Source organism: Oratosquilla oratoria, chromosome 1, assembly GCF_046742065.1.
Source record: "Oratosquilla oratoria isolate Oo_2021 chromosome 1, ASM4674206v1, whole genome shotgun sequence".
Taxonomy (NCBI): Eukaryota; Metazoa; Arthropoda; class Malacostraca; order Stomatopoda; family Squillidae; genus Oratosquilla; species Oratosquilla oratoria.
The window spans coordinates 127,740,561-127,755,560 of NC_134777.1; the positions used below are offsets into that span (position 1 = coordinate 127,740,561).

Genomic DNA, 15,000 nt, shown 5'->3' on the forward strand with positions numbered 1-15,000 from the left:
GTCCTCATCCTGTTTGATACCGAGGGTTGGTAATGTTTGGTTGGAGACGTGTGTATAGTTTGAATGGAAAATTTATGTGAACCAGCAATAGTCTACGGGACTTTTACACACAGGAGAGCTGCTTGTCTCGGGGTTTTGTCCATCTTTTTCGTTCCTTTTCGAAGTGTTTTGCTCTTTTATCTAAAAAAACAAGATAAACTAGTTTAAGGAATTGTGCATAAAGGTAATCATAGTAAAAACAAATGTTTCCTGACGTGAAGTAAAATTGGAAAAACAAGAATAACAAATATCTAAGTTATGTTCTAACTCAATAAAGAGAATATAGTACTTTGTGTTTCCTCTCCTTGAAGAAATGTTTCTGTTGAAAAGAAAACCTTCAAGTATTTATACCAAAATGTACCACCGCTTCTATTACATGGCGACCCTCCCTCCTCGCTCCCCTTATGCGAAAATAGAGAAGACGAGGAGAAATCCCTTCGTAGCGTCAATTTATCGTCCATTCACAACCATTCTCCACTCACACCTATCTCTTGCCTCCTCACTTCCCTGCTCAACAGACATTCCCCTTATACTCAATGTCCCATCCACCCTAATCATCCATCTTATTCTCAGTTACTTCCCTTCAAGTTTACTCTATCCACAAATCCTCTACCTTTACTAAACCTATGCTGTTCCTCACCAATTACTCTCTCTGTTCCTCTCCTAATCCTCTGCCATATGACTTTTCAGCTACGCTCAACAAGCTGACCCTTCAAAGACTACTACATTCAAATTTGTCTCATTTTCTTTTGTAAAATGGAACTGCACAGGCATGCCTCCAGTCCTTTGGTACACTCCCCTCCCTTGGGCACACATGAAATAACCTCACTAGCTAATCCACTGTAAATGTTTCCTCCTATATTCCTTTCATTTCCCTCTCCCATCACGGATATTCCTTGGTTCCTCCCACTACCACGATCAATCTTACTCTAACCTCTTCCACATTCAACCCCCCTTACCCCGTTCAATTTCGAAGGGGTTAATATTATGACCATGACTCAAGATGAAGTGTCACGGACGTGGTTCCTTTGTCGGCAATGGTGGATGCGGCGGTTGTGGCTGTGCTAAAATAGGACATAATTATGTGTAAAAAATCGTCAAATAGAAATTGATAGATAGATAAATAGATTTAAATGAATAGGTTAACAGAAATGAATAAATGAAAAGACTTAATAAATAAACGAATGAATAATAGTAAACAATAAATAAATAGATGTATAAATGGGTAGATAAATGAATGACTAAATAAACAAATAAATCAATAGCTGAAAAAATATACGTTGATGAATATATAAAGAAATATATATATATATATATATATATACATATATATACACATATATATATATACATATATATATATATATATATATATATATATACATATATATACATATATATATATATATATATATATATATATATATATATATATATATATATATATATGCAATAAGTTTATTCACGTAGGGAATGAATATGATTTAGAATTGCCTGTCCCAAATACTGCCTCAGTCTTTACTATTTCTCTAATGTGAAAACATAGACAATTCGCGTGCGTGCGTGTGTGTGTGTGTGTGCGTGTGCGTGCGCGTGCGCGCGTGTGTGTGTGTGTGTGTGTGTGTGTGTGTGTGTGTGTGTGTGTGTGTGTGTGTGTGTGTGTGTGTGTGTGTGTGTGTGTGTGTGTGTGTGTGTGTGTGTGTGTGTGTGTGTGTGTGTGTGTAAGCAATTTACAGAGCCTCACGAGGACAAACATTCCTGGTTTTCACTCAACTTAATAATGACTTCAACGGTTGTTCGACAAAAAAGAGCCCAATTTATTTATTGTTTTCATTATTTGCTATTTTCGCCTATTTCGTACAGCCATTGTCATTCACAATCATTACCTGCTTTTCTATTTATTCATGAAAAAAATCTTATTTATGAGACATATATATATATATCTATATTTTTATTTTGACGCAGCCCGAAGGGATTTCTCCCCGTCCTCGCCTTATATGCAAAGGGGGACGGAGAGGGAGGGTCGCCGATTAAATGAAGCGGCCTTGCTGTGGATGTGCTGTGTCTTGCGACACTGCTTCTGACCCAGGGCGGTGGGCAGGGTGCAGGGATGACCCGTCATCCAGGAGGTGCTCAGATGAGAGGAAGGGTGGGAAGGGTGTGGAGTGTATTTAGGGATGAAATGGGTGGGAGTGTTTTTATGCCTTTCCCTTTTTGGCTACCTCCCTTGGAAGGGGGAAAAAGCCTTGGTATATGTATGTATGTATGTATATTTTTATTATTTTTGCATAATTTGTTATCATAAATCATATATTTATTAAAATACACATTTATGACAAAGTACGTACATGTGATTTTATTGTAATGATCGACACAACCGAGACAACCAATTCTATCGATGTATATTCGAAGCAAAAAAGCAATTCTGACCCTCATTTCGTGACACCCCTACGGACCACAGTCACTCAGCATTCTTTTACGGTTGAAAACTAGTCTCTATTTAAAAAAAAAAAAAAAAAAAATATTTCCACTATTCTCCCTTCTGCTACACCTCCTTGTGGCTTAGCATTCTAGTCATCATCATCAGAAGACTTTATTCAGCTGAGGGAGAGCTCCCGGTCAACCGGTCGGCTTCCAATCATTTTTCTTTTTCCTTTCCCTGCCGACCGGCTGACCTCCATTCCAACTAGCTATAATCTTTTCCTCTTACCCGGTCGGCTGGCAGCGTTCCTTTTAGCATTCTCTGCCAGCCGACCTCCTTTTGTTTCCGTTCATAATAACTTTCCAGCTTCCCCGGACGGTCGACCTCGATCCTTTGCTCCTCCTTGGTCGACCGTCCTCCCGTGCTCTTCATGATGTTCTTTTCGACTGCCCAGCCGACCGGTTTTCTTTCTTTTTTGACTTTCCTAACCGGTCGGCTTCCTTTCCTTTCTGCTATTTCTTTCCATTTCCCCGGTCGGTCGGCCTCGTTCCTTTTCGACTCTTTCCAGGCCGACCGACCTCCTTGATATATCCTTCTTGTCATTCCTTTCCAGCGATCCAGGCCGACCGGCGGATCTTGTCGTCTGCATTCATTTGTCGACGCCGGTCGGCCTCCTGCTCAGTCTGTCAATCTTGTCCCCCAGTCGTGGAGGACCCGGACGAGAGCGAACGATTCGTCGCCGCACCGAAGAGGATATCAGGGATGATCCAACTGCTCCGACCCGGAAACGGCGAAGAATCTTCTTGCGTCCTTTTTGGCTTCCTGTCGCCTTGCGATTCTATTCAGCTCCAGTCAAGCCTTGCGGATGTTTCTCTGGGGTTAAAGCCCGTCTCCATTAACCCCCAGATGACGGAGTTCGTGAAATCATTCTTGCTTGGCGCCATGACATCTTGTTCAGTTTATACAAGTCCCTCCTTAGCTTCGAGAGTAAGCGCGCGCGCGCGTGCGTGAGCGTGTGTGTGTGTGTGTGTGTGTGTGTGTGTGTGTGTGTGTGTGTGTGTGTGTGTGTGTGTGTGTGTGTGTGTGTGTGTATGTGTGTGTGCGTGCGTGCGTGTGTGTGTGCGTGTGTGTGTGTGTGTGTGTGTGTGTGTGTGTGTGTGTGTGTGTGTGTGTGTGTGTGTGTGTGTGTGTGTGTGTGTGTATGTATGTATGTGTGTGCATGTACTACATGAAAGCCATGAAAATTTTCTATTTTCTTCGAGAGAAAATTTTAGAATTTTTGAAAAAAGAAACATACTGTATTTTCTTCTGGTATTACGGTCAATAGAGTCTGGGACTATTGTCTATCACAATTATGCAAATATATCACTAATGTTGCGATAGTGCAACTGTCCTTCTTGGAAACACAAATCTCCTTTCCTTAGAGACATCGCATGTTTATAAACAAACGCCCGAGAAGGTTAGAGAGTCGCCGCTTGCGACGGAAGTCAAGGTGACGGCAATATGAAACCGGTCGCCAGCGAGTTGGACCAAGGGCATGGCTTACTAAGGTCCACGCTACAAAGTCCTCTGTAAGGGGCACCGTCATAGCCTCTTGATAGTGGCAGTTTCGCGACTTTAACCAATTCATTTATGAGAAGTGTGTGTGTGTGTGTGTGTGTGTGTGTGTGTGTGTGTGTGTGTGTGTGTGTGTGTGTGTGTGTGTGTGTGTGTGTGTGTGTGTGTGTGTGTGTACGAGGCACCAAGACAGACACAATAAAGCTGACAGTATTGACATTCTCCTACTTAAAAAAAAATCACCAGACGAAAGGTAGAATAAAGACATTAAACAATGCCACGCCCTCGCAGCTCACCTCACATAATGAAAGTGAAGTTCTTATGACGTCATCTGGATTCGCTTTGTTTGTGTAATAACTGGTTCTGGAGGAAGTCGACTAGACAGAAAAAGCGCAAGTCATTGGATTCGACAAAAGGAGACGTGCCCTAGTGGAGGGCATTCACACGGACAAACGGTTTGTCAAATCCGGTTTGTCAGGCAAGTGTTTGAAGTGATGTTTGAGCGTGTAAATGGGGTATTTGTTGTCAAAAATGTTTGTCAAACGTGTTTGACAACAATTCATACGGTCAAACATTATTTCAAACATGTTTGTCAAACGTGTGTAACAACCATCCACACGGTCAAACATCACTTCAAACATGTTTGTCAAACGTGTTTGACAACCAAACACCCCATTCACACGGTCAAACATGTTTGACAACCATCCACACAGTCAAACATCACTTCAAACATGGTTGTCAAACGTGTTTGACAACCAAACACCCCATTCACACGGTCAAACATCACTTCAAACATTTGTTTGACAAACCGTTTGACCATGTGAATGACCCTTTATGCAAGCCGAAGCAGTTTGCAGTCCATGACACGACAACAAGCATGTTTGAAATGTCTTGGCATCTGTCTAGAGTCTAGACGTTTTAGAAATCCACGAAATTGTCCTATCCTAGAACCCTACCTAGATCCGTACCCACCTTAAAATCTAGTAACCGTTTCTCTAGTCAATGAAGTTCCCTTTCTCTACAGAAACTTTCACTTGGGTTTGATAGTAAATTTATGCAGGCATTTTGCGAACAAACATACATATGTTGATATAAGTCTTTCGATTTCATTGGAGTAAGATACTCCACAATTTCCCTCACATCAACAGAAAACGATAATTTCTGATAATAAATAGAAAACGTGAGCACTGCCAAAGGAAAAACAAAATAATTTTTCTTTTTAACCCATTTTCTTTTTTCTTTTTTTAAGAAATTACCCACAAGGACAGAAGCGCCGAAAAGCTACAATCCATAACAATCCTTTAAAAGTAATTGGTGGAAAGCGGGGTAGGAATCATCATCATCATCATCATCATCATCATCATCATCATCATCATCATCATCATCATCATCATCATCATCATCATCCTGAGAAGAACAAGTTTATGAGGATAGGGAGGACCACGATAGAAGAGAAGGTTTACAACTTGTATGGAAACATCAGCAAGACAAGGAATGAAAAAGACATCGGGGTGATCATAGATGATAATCTATGTTTCTGCAGCCACTTAGCAGAAAAAAATCAGTGGGGCTAATCAGAAGGACCTTCCAACATCTAGAGCCAAATACTATCAAGCCTCTGTACACAGCTCTATTAAGGCCGCACTTGGAGTACGCCAACCAAGTGTGGTGTCTCCATCTGGTGAAGGGCTTGGAGGCTGTAGAGAATGTACAGCGGAGAACTACCAAATTAGTGCCAAATTAGTGCTAAATTAGTGCTCTCCTACGAAGAGAGACTGAGGAAGCTGAACCTGCCCACCTTGGCGTACAGGAGATCCCAGGGAGATCAAATTGAGACCTACAAGATTGTCACTGGAGTATATGATAAGGACTGCACTGAGGGTCTCTTTGAATTTAGAGAGGAGTACAGTACCAGGGGTATAGGTGGAAAATATTCAAGCCAAGAGCACGGTAGGACCTTAGAAAGTACTCCTTTATCAAAAGGGTAATCAATAATTGGAATGAGCTACCAGAGTGGGTGGTTAATGCGGACTCAGTCATGAAGTTTGAGGCAAGGCTTGACAAGTTCTGGAAGGAACAAGGACAAAAATTTAAGTATAGGGCACAAATAAACACTGCACGCAGCCAACACCATATAAGAAATCAGGCTGCTACACTGGAGTCACACAAACATCAACTCTAATCAACTGTATTCATCATCATCATCCATCTTTCCTTACTAGATCGCATTTTTTTCCTCTTTCTTTCTCTCTCTGTTTATCTATCTATATCTATATCTCTTTGTCTATGTCCATCTTCATTCACCAATATTACAAACTCTTTTGAATACACCTAAAAATCATTTTCAAAAGTTTTTGTTGATGAAAAGACGATATGACGTCACGATGTATGCGTTTGAGTATGCGTGCATTGGAAATGAAAATCAATTCAGTGCGTTTATTTTGACATAAGTGTACGAGAACAAGTAAAAATAAAGTGAATAAATTTTCAACTTTCAATTTATAAAAAGTCACCCGGATATCAACAAAAACCGAAGCCAATATAAAGAAATAATACAAACCTTATCTTTTTTTAAGTGAACTGACTTTGCAATGGTTCTGAAACGTATATCCCTGACACACAACTTTGTATCTCCGTAATTAAAATTCCATCAAACGATATACGGTACATTTAATTACTATTGTCCTCACAATTTACTGATTTCTTCTTTAATGTAAAAAAATGCGCATGATGATAATGATAAAGCACACAAATTTAAAGAAATTCTTCCAGCAAGCGGTATATAAGAAACCAAATAAAAAAAATAAAACCCGACAGAGATGTACACCCTATTCCTTTGACTGTCACTCGCCAACTGACATACGACGCTCACGACCACGAACTTAGAAACAAAACAATGACACGGTGATGGCAACACCGAGTAACGCCGAAAAAGTCGCCTTGAACGAAAGAATTTGACCGTTAACTATATATTCATTTATTTGTTCATTTTTAGTGATTTATCTATTTACTAATTATTTGTTTATTCATTTTACCTATTTATTTTCACTTATTTATTTATCTATGTATTTATCTACTTATTTAATTATTTGCAAGCTGAATTATGATATGTTAGAGAGAATAGATATTGACTAATTGGTAACTCAGTCAGGGTCGATTCTGCTATTAATGTCTTAAGTTATAAAGACAGTAATAACTTAATAGCGGTGATTAGAGTAATTATCAGAACATACACAAAGACATTTAAGAAATTAAGATTTCTGTTTTTAGTTACTTTGTAGTTATTTGATTTGTACCTTTTTTGTCTTTTTATATACTATTTGTATTTTTGTCACATGTCTTCTAATTGTGTGTACTTGTAGTTTCTTAAATTGCCAACTTTAAATTAACAATTCATTGCCGTCAGGTGATTTTAATCATATCTGTGGAACCCCACCCTCATTCCCCCGTTCGGTACACAAGGGATTAAAACAAGAGAGTTAACTTCAATATTTGGATTAAATTAAAATGGGTTTCCTCCAAGTGGCCACGCCACATACACATAGATGGCGTTGAAGTCACTCGACTGGAGGGTCAGGAGGGGAGGTGGAGGGGGACGTCTTCCCAAAAAAATGGGCAAAAAAAATAAGTGGAAATAATAGAGAGAGAGAGAGAGAGAGAGAGAGAGAGAGAGAGAGAGAGAGAGAGAGAGAGAGAGAGAGAGAGAGAGAGACGGGGGTGGGGGCAAACTGTGGGCGTGGTTTTATGAGCCACCTGTCCATGAGTTGCTAAGTTATATATATATTCTTGGCCAATCATAGCGCAGAAAGCTTCTGACGTCATCATTACGTCGCACGCATGCGCAAACCTGTTTTATCTTATGTACAAATTTCATTTTCATTTTCTCCGATTTTGTCGCTTATATATATAATATATATATTTATGGAAGAAATCTTCTTCAGCATATTAAATCAATATTTTCTCGTAATGCTGCATCTCTTCTTTTTCTTTCTTTTTAACCACGAAAATTTAGATATGAATATCTTTCATCTTTGTTCCTTTTATGGACGACTGTGCACGAGATCAAAGTTTTATTAACTATTTTTTCCCTTATCTACTATTGTTTGGTTTGACTATTACTGTACACTAGAATATTCATGATAAAATCTAGAATACATCAGTATTAGGGTTTATAGGAAGGACAAAGGAAAAACTAGATATTTATTAGATGAAATAGGCCTAATCAGCAAGACATGACGTCATAGACTTATGACGTCAGAGCTCGTCTGAAGTCTTGCACACTTGACTACTTAGTTTACTTGGTTTACTTGGTAGAATTCAGAGGGTCTTCCTCATAGCTGTGGTGATCCACCGCTACTTCCAGTCCGGGAATCTTCTTTTTGTAGGTTGATCTGGTCTGGAATGGAGTTTGAGGCTGCCCTACAATGAGCTGTGTATCCAGGTACGGGAGGCTAGTCTGCCAGTGACTTCAGATATTTATCTAGGTGTTGTTTAAAGTTTGTGACTGGGCAGTTTTTTATCTCTCTTATATGTTCTGGTAGGCTATTGAAGATTCTGGGACTAGAATAGGTAAATAGATAAATTTACTAATAGACAAATAAGTAAATATATAAATGAATCAACAAGTAAATAAATAGATAAACAAATAAATAGATTAATAACTAAAAGCATGAATGAATATATGAATAAATAAATAGATATATGTATAAATATATATATATATATATATATATGTATATATATATGAATATATTAACTAATTAATTGATTAATTAATAGATAAGTAAATAAGTGAATAAACAAACAAATGAATAAATAAATAAAAGCAATAAATAAATAAATAGATAAGTAGTATATATATATATAGATATAGATATAGATATGTATATACATATATATATATACATATATATATATATATATGTATATATATATTTATACATATATATACATTTATACATATATATGTATATATACACATATATATACATATATACATATATATACATAATAAACAAGCCGTCTATCGTACCCCAGCCATGGTACACCGGTAATAACCAGTGTCGCCAACACCATCACATCCGGTGATTACAGGATTCGAACCCACTCGGCACAGTACTCCCCTTTGGTGGAGTCAGTTGGAGTTCTCAGGAATGAGTAGTTAGAAGTGTCGCACTCCAAGCCACAGCATCTCACGAGGCAGCACTCCCAGACTCTCACTTCATGACTCCGCACCTCACGACTTCTCACGTCACGTGACCTTGGGGAGTTTCTGGTAGATGACTTTGTACGGGGAGTGGGAGTACATTATCTCAAAGTACAGAGTGTTAAACGTAGGGCTACACAACCCCGAAAACAGATATAGCTTAGATAACACGTTTTTTTTAGAGAAAACTGAGTACGAGAGAGATTTGGGAGTGCTAGTGAGTCCCGACCTTAAATCCAGGAAACAGTGCATCAGCGCCGGGAGTAAAGCTAACAGAGCATTAGGTATCCTTGCTAGGACGGTTACGAATAGAAGTGTCTAGAGATAATAATCAAACTCTATCTAGCGTTAGTTAGACCCATCCTTGACTATGTGGTACATTTTTAGTCTCCGTCTTATAAAATGGAAATCAATTCACTAGGATCAGTCCAGAGGAGAATGACCAAAATGATACATGGGCTCAGAAATTTACCTTACGAAGAGAGGCTTAAGCACCTTAACTTACACTCTCCGGAAAGACGCTGAGTGTGGGGTGATCTAATAGAGGTGTTCAAGTGGATCAAAGGCTTTAACAAGGGTGATGCAAACAAGGTCATCATATTAAGACAACAGGGCAGGATTCACAGTAATGGATTTAAACTGGACAAATTTAGATTTAAGAAGGAAACAGGCAAGAATTGGTTTACTAATAGGGTGGTCAACGAATGGAATAGACTTAGTAACCATGTAGTGAGGGCTGAAACTACCAGTTGTTTTAAGAAACGGTTAGACAACTTTAAGGATGGGGATGACTGGTGGTAATGGACATGGAACTGCCTAGTGTAGGCCTTATGGTCTCTTGCAGTCTCCTTATTTCTTATGTCTTTTTGTAACTCGTTTAGTAAACGAGTTAGCGAATTCCTAGCGCCTGAATGCAACGCGGGTCTCACCGCAGCAAAAAAAAAAAAAAAAAAAAAAAAAAAAATCCGTCTACTCAACCATCTCATCCATCTGCTCACTAAACCAGTCCTCTGCTCACCATGCCTCTGCTCTACTTGCTCTGTATTCTCATCAGCAGTTCACCTTGGGCCCCGAACAGCTTCTCGACTTGATTCCTTGTGTACCCCGCGCCCTATGAGATGCTATTTTTAAAACCTTCCTCGTGACCACTTTAAGACTCACTCAGACTAAAAAGCGTCCACATCAAGATGAATAAAACCACTTAACGCTAGCCAGAATAAAATATGCGTCCTTCCTCCCTTCCTTCTTTTCCAACATTCTTTTTTTTTTCTCGTTGTTTTTCTTTTTTCTTTTCTTTTTTCGTTTTCTATTTTAATTCCTTCTTTCTTTTCAGGTCCTTGTGACCAGGGAGGGGGATGGGAGGGGGAGATTCTTAGATGAATAAAATCGCCTGATGGCATCCAGAATACAAGGAAAAGTACCAACAGGAAAGAAAGAGGCTAATTCACGCTAAAGGGTTAAATATCAATTAAACAATGGATACTCAATAATCACATTTCATTCATAATAACAAAAATCCACAGCATTTCAAACCAGGTCACATTCACCCCCACCCCCCCAAAAAAAAAAAAAAAAGTCCACCGGCCATATGATGCTTGGAAGAGTGACAAAAGTACAGGTGGATTCAAAAGTTCTTCGACAATCCTGCTTCTTATTTCTTCCAATAGAGACACCACTGCATGAGACTGGATGAATTTTGGCATCTTTTTTTGGCATGCATATATATATATATATATATATATATATATATATATATATATATATATATATATATATATATATATATATACATATATATGTGTGTGTGTGTGTGTGTGTGTGTGTGTGTGTGTGTGTGTGTGTGTGTGTGTGTGTGTGTGTGTGTGTGTGTGTGTGTGTGTGTGTGTGTGTGTGTGTGTGTGTGTGTGGTGTGTGTGTGTGTGTGTGTGTGTGTGTGTGTGTGTGTGTGTGTGTGTGTGTGTGTGTGTGTGTGTGTGTGTGTGTGTGTGTGATAAGGATACATCGACTCGAACGCCATCTCTTAGCAATCAAGAAAAACACAAATTTGTCGTCGAGCTTTAGAAACAGGCTGTGCATTTAAACACAAAATTAATGAAACCTTGTTCAACATTTTGGTCGTCCTGGGTTGATGACTCTTCGAAAGGCATATGAACATAGTAGTGAACTGTTCAGAATATGTTTAAAGTTCATGTTCTGAACATTATCACTTTATTTATTTAGCCCACTGTACTGTGAACATCAGAACTATAGCCCAACACGTGATCAGAAGGTTTTGTTTTTGTTTTGTTTTGGGGGGGGGGAGCGATGAGGGAAACTGTACGAAGAAGACAAAAATTTAGGTCCCAATCCTGACTAGTTTTATGCTAAGACATCTACAGCGTGGGAAACTCCAAAACTAGTCAGGGATAAAAGTCGGACCTAACCTTGTGCCTACTTCGCCTGTTTCAAAAAAAAAGAAAAAAATGGAATCTATCCAAAGGTAGTCTGAATAGGTTTGCAGGTGTCGTGGCCTAGACAGGTGTCGAAGCAACACTTGTCCTGTGGGTTGAAGCACTCGGCATCTGTGAAGCACTGGTTGGGAGAAGAGATTCTGCTGGGTGGGCAGACAGGTCGAGGGGGAGGGCACTGTCCTGGTCGAACTGCAAACAAAGAAGAACTTGAGTCGCGCTTCTGAGCCAAAAAAGAGCCCTAGACTCTATGTGTATATTTTCGAGAAGAAATTTCAGGTAAAAAGAAAAAATATATATTTTTGGAGTTACTGTAAAGAACTTGCCTCTGGGCCCAAAAAAGAGCCCTAGACTCTATGCGTATATTTTCGAGAAGAAATTTCAGGTAAAAAGAAAATAAATGTATTTTTGGAGTTACTGTAAAGAACTTGCCTCTGAGCCAAAAAAGAGCCCTAGACTCTATGCGTATATTTTCGAGAAGAAATTTAAGGTAAAAAGAAAAAAAAATTATTTTTAGAGTTACTGTAAAGAACTTGCCTCTGAGCCAAAAAAGAGCCCTAGACACTATGCGTATATTTTCGAGAAGAAATTTCAGGTAAAAAGAAAAAAAAATTATTTTTGGAGTTACTGTAAAGAAAAAAAAAGACCCTAGAATCTATGCTCATATTTTACAGAAGAAACTTCAAGTAAAAAGGATAAAAAAATGTGTTTTTGGAGTTACTTACTGTGAGCCAAAAAAAAAAAAGAGCCCTAGACTCCATGTCTGTAGTTTCCAGAAGAAACTTCAGGTAAAAAGAAAAAAATGTATTTTTGGAGTTACTGTAAAGAACTTGCGACTGAGCCAAAAAAAAAAAAGACCCTAGAATCTATGCTTATATTTTACAGAAGAAACTTCAAGTAAAAAGGGGAAAAAAATGTGTTTTTGGAGTTACTTACTGTGAAGAATTTGAGTCGCGCCTCTGAGCCAAAAAAGAGCCCTAGACTCCATGTCTGTAGTATCCAGAAGAAACTTCAGGTAAAAAGAAAAAAATGTATTTTTGGAGTTACTGTAAATAACTTGCGACTGAGCCAAAAAAAAAAGACCCTAGAATCTATGCTTATATTTTACAGAAGAAACTTCAAGTAAAAAGGAAAAAAAATGTGTTTTTGGAGTTACTTACTGTAAAGAATTTGAGTCGCGCCTCTGAGCCAAAAAAAAACCCTAGAATCCATGTCTGTAGTTTCCAGAAGAAACTTCAGGTAAAAAGAAAAAAATGTGTTTTTGGAGTTACTGTAAAGAATTTGCGACTAAGCCAAAAAAAAAAAGAGCCCAGAGTCTATGCTTATATTTTCCAGAAGAAATTTCAGGTAAAAAGAAAAAAAATGTGTTTTTGAAGTTACTTACTGTGAAGAACTTGAGCCAAAAAAGACCCCTAGAATCCATGCTTATATTTTCCAAAAGAAACTTCAAGAAAAAGAAAAAAAAATTGGAGTTACTTACTGTGAAGAACTTGAGTCGCGCCTCTGAGCCGAAAAACGAGCCCTAGACTCCAGAAGAAACTTCAAGTAAAAAGAAAAAAAAAAAGTGTTTTTTTGGAGTTACTTACTGTGGTCACAACAATCATACTGATTGGTGAGTTCATTCTTGCAGTAGTTCTTGCAGTTTGGAGGAAGCCCAATGGGTAATCCGCCTCCATGTACCCCTCCTCCAATGGGTACTCCTCCTCCAATGGGTACTCCTCCTCCAATGGGTACTCCACCCCCATGTACCCCTCCTCCAATGGGTACTCCGCCTCCATGTACCCCTCCTCCAATGGGTACTCCGCCTCCTCCAATTACTCCTCCTTCAATTATTCCTCCTCCAATTGATCCTCCAACAGGTCTACGGGGTCTTCCGCTGTACTGTGGGACAGACCTGACACCTTCCAGTGTCATGAGACACACAAATGCCAACGCAAAGTACCGCATCTGAAAAGCACCGAGAGACTCCTCTGATTAAGAAGAAAGAGGACACTGAAAGGGGACTGGATATAGATTCTATGCACCACGTCTATAAAACAAAAGCACTACTGTAACCGAGCTCTCATGGAAACGTGTGTTATAGTTCTTTTTATGAGAAGAGTTTTTGAAAATTCGTCTCCTGGGTTTAATGAATAGGCAGCTTGAGCAATTTGAATAAGACACTACATTGCTTACTTGGAGACCATTCTTTGGATAGGATTTATCCCGAATGCTAGCGTTCAGCTAATAGTTAACCATGAACAAACAGTTTACCGTGATATCCACTTGATCGACGGAGGATGGCGTCCTGACGGGGAGCGAACTGGGACTGAGGTATGAATCTTCTGGGCGCTTTTTATATGAGCAGGACTTCTCTTATATAACCTAGGGCACTTATATAAGGTAACCTCCTCCTCCTCCCCTCCTACTCTTCCTCCTCCTCCTCCTCCTCCTCCTCCTCCTCCTTCCCCTCCTCCTCCTGCTCCTCTTCTTCCTCCTCTTCCTCCTCTTCCTCCTCCTCTTCCTCCTCCTGCTCATCCTCTTCTTCCCCCGCCACTGCCTCCTTCCCCACCGCTTAGTCCTATTCTTAATCCTATTCCACATTATCCTTCCCCTATTCCGGGTCCACCTCTCCCACCACCCCCTCCACCTCTACCTCCTCTTCCTCTTCCTCCTCCTCCTCCACCTCCTCTCTTCATCTCAACTGGACAGGAAAAGGGATTACCTCTTTTTCTGCAAAGTCAAAAGGTTGAGGAGTCAAAGCTATGTCCTTTGTTAGTGTGTGTGTGTGTGTGTGTGTGTGTGTGTGTGTGTGTGTGTGTGTGTGTGTGTGTGTGTGTGTGTGTGTGTGTGTGTGTGCGTGTGTGCGTGTGTGCGTGTGTGCGTGTGTGTGTGCGTGTGTGCGTGTGTGTGTGTGTGTGTGCGTGTGTGTGCGTGTGTGCGTGTGTGTGTGTGCGTGTGCGTGTGTGTATGTGCGCGTGTGTGTGTGTGCGTGTGTGTGTGTGTGTGTGTGTGCGTGTGTGTGTGTGTGTGTGTGCGTGTGTGCGTGTGTGTGTGAGTGTGTGTGTGTGTGTGTGTGTGTGTGTGTGTGTGTGTGTGTGTGTGTGTGTGTGTGTGTGTGTGTGTGTGTGTGTGTGTGTGTGTGTGCGTGTGTTTGTGTGTACGCGCGCATGTGTGTATATGTTACAACGTTAAATCCTCCACTCAAAATGCCACACTCAACTTGACCATGACCTCCGAAGCTCTCTCAACCCAGAAAGCTCTTCCCACTGCGAAAGGACCATCACCGCCTCGGGGAAGAATCCTCTCGAACTCCCCGATTTCAGAAGCTCCCAGACACTTCGGGCGAA

At 39.8% G+C, this 15,000-nt stretch overlaps 2 protein-coding genes across 2 annotated transcripts in view; one reads left to right on the forward strand and one right to left on the reverse strand.

Annotated features, from left to right (window-relative positions):
- The window catches only part of LOC143031295 (uncharacterized), a 2,633-nt gene extending 2,312 nt beyond the window's left edge, over positions 1-321 (forward strand). The window contains exon 2 of the mRNA XM_076194952.1: positions 1-321. This exon is cut by the window's left edge and continues 363 nt beyond it. The gene's annotated coding sequence lies outside the window, so the exon portion shown is untranslated.
- A 10,815-nt stretch (positions 322-11,136) lies between these two features.
- Positions 11,137-13,989, reverse strand: LOC143031300 (uncharacterized). Its single transcript, XM_076194961.1, has 3 exons — positions 13,925-13,989; positions 13,258-13,618; positions 11,137-11,863 (listed from the first exon to the last, which is right to left on the reverse strand). Exons 2-3 carry the CDS (start codon positions 13,616-13,618, stop codon positions 11,694-11,696), a joined length of 531 nt encoding a protein of 176 aa, XP_076051076.1. The 5' UTR covers positions 13,925-13,989; the 3' UTR covers positions 11,137-11,693.
- Positions 13,990-15,000: the final 1,011 nt, after the last annotated feature.

What these genes read in the sequence shown, in the direction of transcription:
- LOC143031300 (XM_076194961.1), bottom strand. Translation starts at nt 13,618, where the DNA reads ATGCGGTACTTTGCGTTGGCATTTGTGTGTCTCATGACACTGGAAGGT. An exon ending in GTATGATTGTTGTGACCACA is followed by an intron (nt 11,864 to 13,257) that starts GTAAGTAACTCC and finishes CTTTGTTTGCAG; the next exon opens with TTCGACCAGGACAGTGCCCT.